This window comes from Octopus bimaculoides, chromosome 3, assembly GCF_046866305.1.
Source record: "Octopus bimaculoides isolate indiv1 chromosome 3, ASM4686630v1, whole genome shotgun sequence".
NCBI classification, from domain to species: domain Eukaryota; kingdom Metazoa; phylum Mollusca; class Cephalopoda; order Octopoda; family Octopodidae; genus Octopus; species Octopus bimaculoides.
This window is the reverse complement of record NC_142930.1, coordinates 1315542-1328570: the sequence shown is the minus strand read 5'-3', so window position 1 is coordinate 1328570 and position 13029 is coordinate 1315542. Positions and strand designations below refer to the sequence as shown.

Here is a 13029-nt window from a genome sequence, read left to right as displayed (position 1 = left end):
ATATTGGGTCTTCAATTGCATGAACTAAAATTCGGAGGAGGATGGGATAAACTACTTGCATCAACTTATTCTTAGTGCAAGTTTTGACGAGTGCAGTTATTTTTTCAAAGCTATAATGGAAGTGGCAAAGGAGTATATTCAGCATATTTTGTTTTTTGAGTTCAATAAAGACAACAACGCAATGGAAAATGCGAGGAATATTAACGCAGTATATGGGGATCGGACAATAAGCGTAAGCTAGTGTCAAGGGTGGTTCCAGAAATTCCAAGCTGGAAACTGCAGCCTAGAACACAAGTCTTATCCTGGAAGATTTGTAGAGCTCGACAAAGATGTCCTGCAAACTCTGGTGGAACAAAATCCCATCGTAACTGTTTAGGAACTAGCAGAGAAGCTTGGATTTGGTCATTCAACCATTCATCAACACCTGCATGCCATTAGAAAATGACCATCTTTGGTTTTAAGATGAAAGATGTTCTTCCATCAGGATTATGCTCAGCCACATACAGCAAGGATGACATTCCAAAGGCTGGAGCAGTTTGAATGGGAAACGATGCCCCATCCACCATATTCACTGGACATTGACCCATCTGATTATCATTTATTCTGCATTTTTCCAAATCATTTAGACGGAAAAAATATGAATTCTGTAGACAAGGTCAGAACAGTACTGGAGTATTTTTCGTCACGGACAAGTAAATTTTGGAAGAAGAGCCTTGCAAGTTTACCAGATAGATGGAAGAGCATTGTAGAAAATAAAGGAGAGTATTATTTTAGATTAAAAAAGAACTTTGTTTATCTTAATTTTGAGAAATAAAGGAAGTATAAAAAAAATGCATTAACTATGGGATGAGCCAATACATAACAAGAAGCCAAAAGTAAGAGGTCTGTATGTGATGTGACATGAACATCAGAGATGAAGTGTCCCAAATAACAGAGCAACATACTAAGGAGAATTGAAAGAAGATTTGAGAGGAATATATTCAGAATGGAAATTGTGTGGTTGCCTTCATGGAGACGAAAAAGAAAGAAATCAGGAAATGCTCTGAAAAAAAGGTTGTTGAATGAGGAGAATGCACGAGACTGAAACAGCCTCAAATAGGTTCAACTGTCAGACAAGTGGACAACAATATAGTACATCATCATCATCATTATCATGGCATAAAGTGTGACAAAAAACTCAAGGAGGAGGGAGAGCAGCTGGATCATTGGAGACAGTTGCTGAGATGCTTAGAATAGCTGACCAAAGCAGGCCAAGTGCCAGCCAATTAGAAAGGGGTCATATTTAATGTCTGCTATAGCAGTATGATTGTTAACTGTTACAAGAGCAAAGGTGTTGGTCTTGGAAGCAGTTACAAAACCAAATTACTGAACCAGCTTAATGAAAATTACAGAAAATATTATAGCAGAACTAATTAAGAAGAGAATTAACATTGGTGAAATGTATCTCAGGTTTGTGCTAGAAAGAGTTATTCCTCTTCCTGGTGAGGCACCCACAGAAGGGCTGAGAAGTAAACCATCCTTCCTAGCAATCATTGGGTTGGAAGAAAGCTCTTACCAAGTTCCATGTTATCATTGGGTGGCCATTGAAGTAAACCAAATGGATTGTGAGGGTCATGGAATTCATGCAACAAGTTTAGCAAGGAATTTAGCAAGCAGTAAGGGGTCTGCTAGGGCTCAGTTATCAGTCCCCTATGCCAAAACAGAGAAATTCATAACTGACTGTTCATGGGGTCTTTTGTATGCTGATGACCAAATTCCTTTCTGGTGGAATCTTTTCTAGATCTTATCTGGCAAAATCAGAGAAATTCAAAACAAGGAAGTAAATTTGTTAACAAAATTTTAGTCAGAAGGGATGAAGACAGGACCCTTCAGCCAGCGAGTACCATGTCTTGTTTCCTATTTACTAAAATTAAGGAACATCAAAGTAATGCTTAATATTGAGAAAAGGAGCAGATTGTAATTCCATACAAGTGTAAAGAATGGATATAGTAGAGGTGAAGTGGCATCAAACAGTGTGACAGAGGAGGGGGAGCTGTGTGTGTGAGGTTGCACTTGAGGGCGACTGGTAACATGTAACCTAGTACAACCTGTTTCATGGTCAGGTCAGCAATGACCAAACTGACAGCACCACCAAGCCTGCTTGGTTTATGGGTGGTTTTTGGACACCCTGCAGGATGAAAAACAAGCCCTGTCAATGGATGGATGGACTCAGGAGAATCAATACAACAGAGAGTGAGGGACCCCTAACTGTAGTCACAGCAAGCTTCTTGGAGAAGGACCTTGATGTAAAGCCTGCACTTTCATGGTTACTGGTTATTTTGCTTTGGTATGTCATCAGCTCTAATCACACAATCTTAAAGAATGGCATTCTTATTGTACAAGTGTTTATCACTAGATTCCAATAACAGACGTCTCTTTATGGTGACCTTATTTTGCCATTCCCATCCACTGAAAGTTCTTTGGCAAAGAAAGAATAGCAGCTGGAAGTGCACAGTTATGGAGATCTGCAGTGAGACTGAATAGTCATGTGAGAGGTCATGGACAGAAAGGTAGCAATGTCAATGAGGAAGCAAAAAGACAGGGCAATCACCACACATACATACAGGTAGCCTACAGATTCAGTCTTAGAATGAATCCGACTCCATAACACTGGTTGCCAAGGGAATGCATTATGACAGACCTTGTCGAACATGGTTGTTGGTGGTGGGAATTAAAAACGATTTTTGCTTTCTTTTTTTAGTACTGCTCTGAAGAGCTGATTAAAGAGCAGATAATTCTTAAAAGTTACTTGATTGAATATATTGATTGATCAGATATATTAATTGCTGACAGTGAAAGACAAATGGTAAATCAATGTTCACTTAGCTACTACAAAAGAGACATGGTGCACTGATGCACTCCTTTGCCAGGTAATAGTAGGGTGTCAGCCTCATTCTTGAGACGGAGTATACAGATGTCCCCACTCCCATACTTAGACCTCCCACTCTGGATACGAGACATTTTAGCACAGCTGTTTTGGTACCACCAATCTGGCATCTCTGGACATCAGACATTTTAAGGTTTCTCTCATGAGAGAGAGAGAGAGAGAGAGAGAGAGAGAAAGAGAGAGAAAAAGAGAGATAGAGAGAAAGAGAGAGAGAGAGACAGAGACAGAGAGAGACAAAGAGAGAGAGAGAGGATATTTCTCTTTATGCTTTTGAGAAGAGTGGAAAGTGTTTATGTCAAGTGTGTCCAATTAATAAATTGTAATGTCCCCACCTAATCTCTCTCTCTCTGTTCAGGTGCATAACAACATTTCTCTTTATGTATATAATGAGAGAGGAAAGTAACCATCATCATCATTTAATGTCTGTGTTCCCTGCTGGCATGGGTTGGACAGATTGATAGAAGCTGGCCAGGTAGAAGCCTGCACCAGACTTCTGTGACTGTTTGGCAGGATTTTTACAGCTGGATGCCCTTCCTAACACCAACCACCCAGCAGAGTGGACTTAGTGCTTTTTATGTGGTACAAGCACAAGCGAGGTCAGTTTTGACAAGGTTTTTACAGCTGGATGCCCTTCCAAATGCCAACCACTTTACAGTGTGGACTGGATGCTTTTTAAATGGCAACTGCACTGACAAGGTCACCAAGTACATTACAAGACAAAAAGAAAAAGTGTTTACATTAATCATATTTCATTAAAGTGTAATGTGTCTCTGCCTCTCTCTATCTGTATATTTCTGTGTATGTGTGTATATGTTTGCCTCCAGTGCCAAAAAGTACTGTTGCCAAAACAGATTGAATGTCCTTTCAGCCGCACCAATTGAAACAGCTGTGCCCAATCATCTCAATTCACCCTCTTCCTCTGCATAGGACCTGTCTCTACATTGAAACCTTAGCCACAAAGCTTTAAGAATACATTTTGCTGCACCATCAATATGAAGCAGATTATATCTTATAAACCCACCTAACTATTGAGGCTGGTTGCAGAGATATTGCCATTTGTCCACTGAATGAATTCTGCAAGTAAATGTTAGAAGTAAAAAATATAACGTCTACACTGAGAAGTTGGTAACAATTAAAAGAGAGAGAGAGTATGATTTTCCTCTTGAAAATTAGTTTTCCATCATTTTGTATAAGCACCAACTGAAAGTGCATGATTGTCACCACTGAGCCATGCACCTTCACCTGGTGCTTATACAAAATGATGAAAAACTAATTTTCAAGAGGAAAATCGTACTCTCTCTCTTTTACTTGTTTCAGTCATTTGACTGCGGCCATGCTGGAGCACCGCCTTTAGTCGAGCAAATCGCCCCCAGGACTTATTCTTTGTAAGCCTAGTACTTATTCTATCGGTCTCTTTTGCCGAACTGCTAAGTTACGGGGACGTAAACACCAACATCAGTTGTCAAGCGATGTTGGGTGGACAAACACACAAACACACACACACACACACATACACACACACGACGGACTTCTTTCAGTTTCCATCTACCAAATCCACTTACAAGGCTTTGGTCGGCCTGAGACTATAGTAAAAGACACTAGCTCAAGGTGCCACGCAGTGGGACTGAACCCAGAACCATGTGGTTGGTAAGCAAGCTACTTACCACACAGCCACTCCTGCGCCTTAAATGAAATTTAAAATTTCTTGAGTAACACATCTCATAACTATTCTGCTATTTACTTGCACTCCTCCTCTTCCTGTTTCTGAGTCTTTCTTTCTCATCATTCATCTGTGTGTGTGTGTGTGTGTGTGTGTGTGTGTGTGTGTGTGTGTGTGTGTGTGTGTGTGTGTGTGTGTGTAGTTTTTTTATTATTCATTGCCTGCCACCAAGCCTCCTATGTGCAACTTTCACTCTCTTCCCTCTGGTCTCTATAGGATGTAAAGTGTGACTCAAGATACCAACCAACATTTATACGAGTTATTATTACATAGATTATAAATCAGTAATTAGGTCATTTTAATTAATCCTGATCATTACCATATGTAACAATGCTTATAATTAAATATATTGTCTGTGACTAAAAACACTTCCATTCTCTAGATGTGCCAGACATGAACTCAAAGACCCAGTATTTGAGAGGCTGTGGAAGCGCTAAAAGAAAACCAGGAGAAAACAGCTATGACAAGGGTTTCAATAACAACGGCTTCAGGTTTTAGTTGCTCAAACGATGTTGATTTAGTTAATTAGTAAAGCTGTTGTGTGTCTTTGCATGCGTGACAAGTCATGGCATGATTGTTTCATTGCTTAAAGAATTTAGGTGACCCTAATGATACAGGTGAGGGTGGATGACATTTTAGGTCATACACCTCTGATTATTCTCACCTCAAGAATATTCTAATAAAAAAGAAAAGGATGGGAGTGGGGGGGGGGGGGGGGGGTAAAGAGGCTTTGAGGTAATTAACCATTAATTTAGCAGAGCAAAAACAGTCATTAACTTCACCATTCTTAAACAATAAGAACAAGAGATATACATTAAGTAGGTTTTCAGTTTTCTTTAAATTAACTTGGACTAGATTAAAAAGAAAAACTTTCACGACTCTGCAGTTTGTAAGTGTTTCAAGAACTGTTGGACAGGAATGCTATGACAACCTCGTCATTCTCTCCACCAAGAACTTCACTGTCGTACAATAAGCAATGAAATGTAACAGGGGTGTGTTTATTAATAGTTAAAAGTAGGTTCTTTTTTAAGACAGTGATCATTGGCTGTTATTTCTAGCAGGTTGAGTGACCATACAAGACAGTGGTTCTTCACCTTTTGTAGCTCTGCATCCCTCCATGGCATATCACAAATGTCCCACCAAATGAAATATTCAACATTATTTTCATCAACAGAAACCAATTTCTTACATTATCCCATCCAATATGTGCCCCCTTTTAAATATTTGCATGGACTGGGGGCCCATCTGTTGAATTTGTAAGGCAATTGCTAAAGGAAACAAGGGTTTATATAATCAAATGCTATTAGATATTCATGCATCGTCAGTCTGGTTTCGGTTCAATGTCTTCTTGTATTCTGATCCTGATAAAAACTTTTAAAATAGAAATAATGTATAAAGTACCTTGTTTAAATGTTTTATTTCTAAAAAAATTTCAACAGGCTCTAAACATGCAGCATCCTTTTATGAACCACTGACATACAAAGAAGCTGCTTTGTTTGTTTGACCTGCTTGTAATAACCTAATCCCCGCTCAAATCGCACACTATCATTTTAAACAGAGAAGGGCACAAACATTGGATAGACCAAGAAACATTCTAAAAATCAGAATAGGATGGCAAAAGCTGGAATAGCCTTGAGCTTAGTTAACCAGAACTGAGCTAGGCTTAAATAACAACTAGACAACCATTGGAATGTAGAGCCAATCATCAAAGATTAAGGGCATAGCTACACATGTGATCTCCCCTGCCCCTCCCTGATGACTTTGTTCCCTCATAACGTTTTGAAAAATGTTTATTATTTTAATCTTCCACAGATAAAACATTTTCAATGGTGTACATTAGGATCTTATCAATATTTGTTGTGAAGAATAGAGAGGAGTTTTGGGTAATTCACACACTTTGACTGTTTCTTATATTTTGATGAGTTGTGTAAATTATCTCCTCACCCACATCGAATTCCAATATAATCATAATCCATACCATCTGAAAAGCATTTGTTGAAAATTTTATTTTAAAATATCCATTTATCAAAAAGTAATGAAAGAAACAAAGTTGGGACACATCAGTAATTCTGTTGGTTCAGGTTTTGCCCCTAACCAGCAAGAAATACAATGTTCCTGAAATCTAAAACTATTGTATGTATAAGGGGAAGGAATGTCCATTGTTAAATTTCAAAAATTCCAGCCATTATTCAAGACATAGAAAGCAGGTTTAATCTATTTATACATTTTGGCGCAGTGGTGGGGACAGGAACGATAGATTGGTCAAACAGGGTCTTATTAAGAGGTCTATGACCATGGCCCAGCACCAAAGAATTTGGTGAAGCACAACAATTTGCAATGGTTCTTTTAAGGCTAGTGACCATTTTGTGAGTTATAATATGCATTCTCTTGTAGTGATCAGATTAAGGAACCTCTAAGCAGTTACTCGACTAGTATGAAACTGCAGTCAAACATCCCTTCTATCACACCTTACCACCTTGAAAAGATAAACCTGCAGTTTAGGGGTTTTTTTTAAATGTAATTGGCCAAAAGTGATGTCAATGAAAGTCCATAATTTCCATGGAAACAATTTATGTAAGATAACCATTAAATAGAATACGACAAGAGCAAGGCCACCACATCCTGTCGGTTCTTTCTGTAAACGGCTTATTACATTGTTCACATGTGGTAGTGATGGCCAACATGCATCGACATGCAATGATTTTTCAGTGGTTTATTCATTGCTAGATATAATGCATGGGTATACCTCAGTGCAGCTATTTCCGAAATAGATTCACTGGGCTGGTTTCCTAGATTCTCTGGCATAATATAATCCCCACCTGGATGGGATGCCAATCCATGGCAGGCTAAACTCATTTCTGCCAACTGAGTGGACTGGAGTAGTATGAAATGAAGTGTTTTGCTCAAGAACACAACACATTACCTGTTCCAGGAATCAAAACCACAATCTTATGATCATGAGTCCAACACTGTAACCACGAAGCCATTGCCATCGCCAAACCATAATCTACCAATTTACCATAAATAATATGAACTCTGATTAAATCAACGGGGTTCTCATTAGTTTGCAGTACAAGAATATATTCTCAAAGAACTGCTGCAAGGACTTCCAACAATTCCAATATGATGAGGATTCAGTTGGTCGACATCAACTGAGTTACCTACTCCTGAATTCATGTCAAACTGGCTGAATATTCCACAGATACGTACACCCTTTAATGTAGTTCTTGGACATTATTAGCATTGGTGGAGGTAACAAGCCTGTACCAGGACTAACTTCTATACAGTTTCCATTTATCTAATTTTACTCACAAGTCATGAATCAATCTAAGGTTATTGAAAATAACGTCTAAGATGCTGCATAGCCGGATCGAACTCGGAACCTCATGGTTACGAAGCGAACTTCTAAACCCTTCGACTCTATTGCGCAATTCCAATGCAGGGGCGTACCGAAATGTAAACTGCAAGTGTGATTAATAGAAAGTTTATACACGCGCACGCACGCACACGAGAAAATCCGTTTTTCAAATTAAAATACCGTCTATTTGAAACAATATCGGTGAAAATAGAATTGAATAAAAAAAAATATCAAACAACAGGTTATGAAATAACGATAGTGACTTCATTTAATCAATAACAAGTTTATTTCGTAGCCACACCCCACTATTAATATCGATTAGGTGGAAATATCGAAGTGAGCAAACTAGTCTTCCATATTCTGCGGGACAAGCTACTTTAATATCAACGTAGTATTAGATTCAATAGCGGCCAGGATAGGTTTTTAGAAAACAAATATTTCTGTGATGTTTTTTGGGTTTTTTTTTATAGATAATTTAGATATTTCTCCAACACAGATTACAGAAACATTTATAACAAAACCTTTTTCATTAAAAATATTTCTGTTAAAATACATTGCCTTTGTTTCGATTAATTTTGAAAATAAGAGTTTAGTAAAATAACTTTGTAATTAAGTTGGTGTTTTGAAATATAAATGAATGCGAAATTTTGGAGACCAGTTTAAAAGAAAGTTTGTTTCGAAAAACGCAGAAGTGGTCTCTCGGCTGGGTTGGTATTAAAAGGAGAGTTTCTCTTTAGACTTCAGAGATGGACAAATTAGAAGCTCAGCATTGATCGACAAGAATGAGTGGTTTGAAGGTGATTTGTCTTATTTCTAGCAGGTCGAAGAATAGTTGACACTGACACACAGACGGACAAACACACACATGTCTATGCGAACGCGAGCGCGCGAACGGTAGTTTAGCGTGGACGGAGTCACAGGGGCGGTTTACCTGTCCACGGGTTAGGAAGCACAGTTCTTATCGCGGGCGTTGACAACTCACGCTATGCTAATACACACACGCGCGCACGAGCGTACATATAGCTACCAGTATTTAAACAAAACTGTATAAACTACCAGTATTAAAAAAAAAAACTGTCATTTTCAGTTGTCACCAGATTCGACCCTAACATGTAAATTTAATTCTTTTACAAACAATACCTTGTTCTAATTCTCAGTGAAACTTGTTTTAAAGTTATATTTATAGGTGTAATGCATTTGTGATATTTTCAGCAAATAAGAGAAACTCGTCATTTTTCCCATCTTACTTGGCTTTATTTCTCTAGCTTAAAGTTTTTTTTTTTATGTGTACACAAGTCAGGCCTGGTAGAACAGACCGGCGATCAAAGACATACCAACTGTGACCATCCTGTAAGACTATTCAATGAATGTGTCTTTTCCAAGAGATTTTTCTTCAACCACAATCAGGCCAAATTTATACCACAAAACAATAAATAACGGTGATTAAGAAAATTAAAAATGAACCTAAATGTAAAAGAAACAATTCTCGCAGATTAAAGATAGAACGACGGTGGGGAGTCATCGGTGGACAAAATAAATTATATAAATAAATAAAATAACATCCAGTTTGAAGAATTCGGCGCGTGCTAGAGAGAATTATTCCAGACACACCTTCTGTTTCAATATCAACGGATTGCTGTCAATAAAAAGCCTGTACTAGTTCTTTCCGTACGACAGGTAACAGATTCCGACAATGAATACGGGCAATAAGAATGGTTTAATGGGTGCTATGTTTATACAGTGTTAAAAAAGGGACATGAAAAAAAAATCCCAATCAACGTTTGTCAGTTGACATGCTGAGGGACTCCCAGCTCTGCAAATTGTATTTTTTCACTTAATGTATATAAAATGATTGTGTATGAAAGACACGAAACAGTTAATGAAGAATTGGATTTTAAGGACGAGAGATGCAGGAAATTAGGGGTGGGGTGGAAAGGGGCAAACATGAAACGCTTCTACCTAGAAATTGAGACAGGTTCACAGACTTTCGTGAACTTGCGATGTCCCACGCTGTTGTATAATCAAAGATATCGTTTAAAAGACGTCATTGCGCAGCGTATCTGAGCCCTACAACTCCATCATACACAAGAGACTTCGAACTCATTGCAAACGAGTTGGTGTGCACTCGCTGCTTATACCTTGAAGACAATGCCATCTTAACGCAGATTCTGTGACCAGGAATCCATTGAGGGTAGGACGTAGGGGTACAGCGAGGGTTTGGGCTACCTTGTAAAGTAACGTACCATCGTCTACTACAACAAACCCACTCCTTTAAAGTGGCCACCCAGAGCAAACCGCGCACACTTACTACATTACTGAGCGTTGAAGGGGACAATTTCATCATATTTCAATAGAGTAGGCCTCTATTTCTTCGTTGCAGCCCTTCAGCACCTAAAGATGGCCCTCTCCTTAGTGTTGCAACACAGATAAGAACACTGCATCTTATATATCACCGGGGGAAACAGAGTTCACCAAATTAGATTTAATGAATATAGAAATAATATCTCTAGAAAATATAAGCGAAATAGTTGAAGCGGTGCTCGTGAGAGGAGAAACCAGCTGTCCGACATTGTCCGACTTGACCAACTGGAACTGTCTCATACATTCTTTTATATGAACCATTGGACTGCGAATTAAAAGCGGGGGAACCACCTTCAGTATGGTAGTGTGTTGGGGGTAGTTGGTTAAGTGGCCAGTTTCACTCGGCACCAGTACAATTTTCACCGACCGGAAAGGCTGTCACTCCTACCTATATATCATGAGTTTGCTGACAAAAATGGAAGATAAAGAACTGAATACTTAAAGCATACATTTCCTGTTAAGTACCTCACACGAAACTCAAAGCCCTCGAGAGGGTCACCTGAGTTCCTTCAGTTTATACACACACACACACACACACACACACACACACTAATGCCAGCCAAAGTGAAAGTGGGCTGTGATACTGGTGGATCGCTACCTCCACCCCCACCGATTTTGACAATCACAGAGGAATTTTATTTCTACTTTTAGGACACCGAACTCTGTAATCAACCAGTTTGTCATGGAACATATTTTTGATCATTTTTAATATTGTTCTTCTTGTTATCCCTGTTGTTATTCATAGGTGCCATGAAGACTTCGCTCAAGTTCTTTTGTGTAACTATTAACATTAAGAAACATTTTGATACTACTTAAATACAGAGGTCCCTAAAAACTAACCCTACAGGACCTCTATTTAAGCAGTGCCAATATTTTATACGTTTCGCCCTTATGGACTGGTCTTCCTCGAGGTTATTTTTTCTCCTTTTTAACAAATTAAAATGTTTGCGTTTGTTGTGCTGCAATATTGAGCAGAAATGTGTGCACGTGTCTATGTCATTGAGTTCTTTTGGGGAGAGATGTAACACCTTCGCCTTATTTTTTTTTAATGGAGAAGGAAAATAACCGCTAATACTTGCGTACTCGATTGAATGAAAATCGAAGTTTGCAGTGTCGTCTGAAGTCTATTTTCTAAGGCAGTTATTCAATTAAAATACAAAGATAAATTTAAATGTCAAAATGCGTAAAGTCTTTTTTTTATTATCTCGGATTAAATATTTATAAGCGTTATATTTAGATATTTAAAAAATACTTTTTTTATTACATAAAATTCGAAATATAAAAGACTAACTTCGCCAATACCAAGCGAAGAGGCAGCTTAAAACTAATTAAAACCAAGTTAATTAACGTAATACAAAACAAATTAAAGAGAGAAATGTGTCACTTTTCAAGAAAAGTTTTGTTATTTGAAGAATTTGTTAAATATTAAGTTTAATATAATATTTTTTCTTTTAATGTCTAAATCAATAATTTAATGTTTACGTATAATTTATGTAAATTTATTAGGGAAAATTAAAAATTGTTACACCGATCTCAAAAGGAGCAATTAAATGGGGTTTTTTTTTTTTTTTTGTAAATCCCTCTCGATAGATCAGTTATTTAAAAGTTAATTATCTCTAGCTGTGATAAATTCAACAAGTTGATTAGGATGAGAGATACTTTAAGCGACAATATAGTTTTAACAGAAAAGTTTAGAAGAATTAGATTAAAGTTCTCTGGTAATTTTCTTTCGTGTAAATAAATGTTTATTTTAATTTAAAAATTAGCCAGCAAAATCTTATGAAACGTCTATTTATATCAATTCGTGGCCACAAAAAGATGGGAGGGGTGGAAGGCCTATGTCTAATAGCGAAAGTTGGTTTATAAGGTATCTGTTTAATATTTTATTACTAAAAAAAAAAAAAAAAATAGCATAGAAAATTTGCTTCAGTGTGTAGTATTTGGTATGAAATAAGAAAAAAGTTATTATTATCTCCGAATTATACAACTCGAAAAAGAAAACAAATCTTAACAAATGCATATGTTTAGCTTTATAAATACATATCAAATTTTAAAAAAATATTTTAATAGTTCTTACCTGACATTGTTGAAGAGGAATATTATGTATAATTATAATTATAATATATAAGCACAATATTAGTGAGACGTGGTTTATCAGTAAAGAAGCTAAACTGCAAATGTCCTGTTTCCGCAGAAATAGAATGCAGCAAATTATTGACAGTTTTGAAAGCTCTACAGGAAAGATTTCACTTGTGATTCTGTCACTAAAATAATCACTTTGACAGAGGACAAAATAGGAAGAAAAGAAAAAAGAAAAAGAGAGACAGAATGCTCTTGCCTAGCCTAGTTACACCACGTTACCTGACCTCCTATTTCGTATAGACTCGCCCGACACCTTCGGCTTAGCTTTCACTTAAGCGTATATACGGATGCGGGGTTATAATATATTACATACATATATCTACACTCTAAAACTTTTCTCTCTCTCTCTCCTCCCCCACCGGCAACAATAAATACGTCTCTTTTGTTATCGAATTCAAACTCTCAAACTAAATTCTCCTTGCCGTTCTCATTATAATAAAATATCTCGCAACAGCAAACAGGTTTTCCAGGTTGATTTTACACACACACACACATATATATATATATAATGCGTGCGCGCAC

The 13029-nt window shown here is 37.4% G+C and overlaps 1 protein-coding gene across 1 annotated transcript in view; it reads right to left on the bottom strand.

Annotated features, from left to right (window-relative positions):
• LOC106867320 (gelsolin-like protein 2) overlaps nt 1-12648 on the bottom strand; it is a 63932-nt gene extending 51284 nt beyond the window's left edge. Inside the window, exon 1 of the mRNA XM_089348434.1 lies at nt 12443-12648. Within this exon, the coding sequence (XP_089204560.1) occupies nt 12443-12449 (7 nt within the window). The 5' untranslated portion in view covers nt 12450-12648. The remainder of the gene's footprint in view (nt 1-12442) is intronic.
• Between the last annotated feature and the right edge of the window lie 381 nt (nt 12649-13029).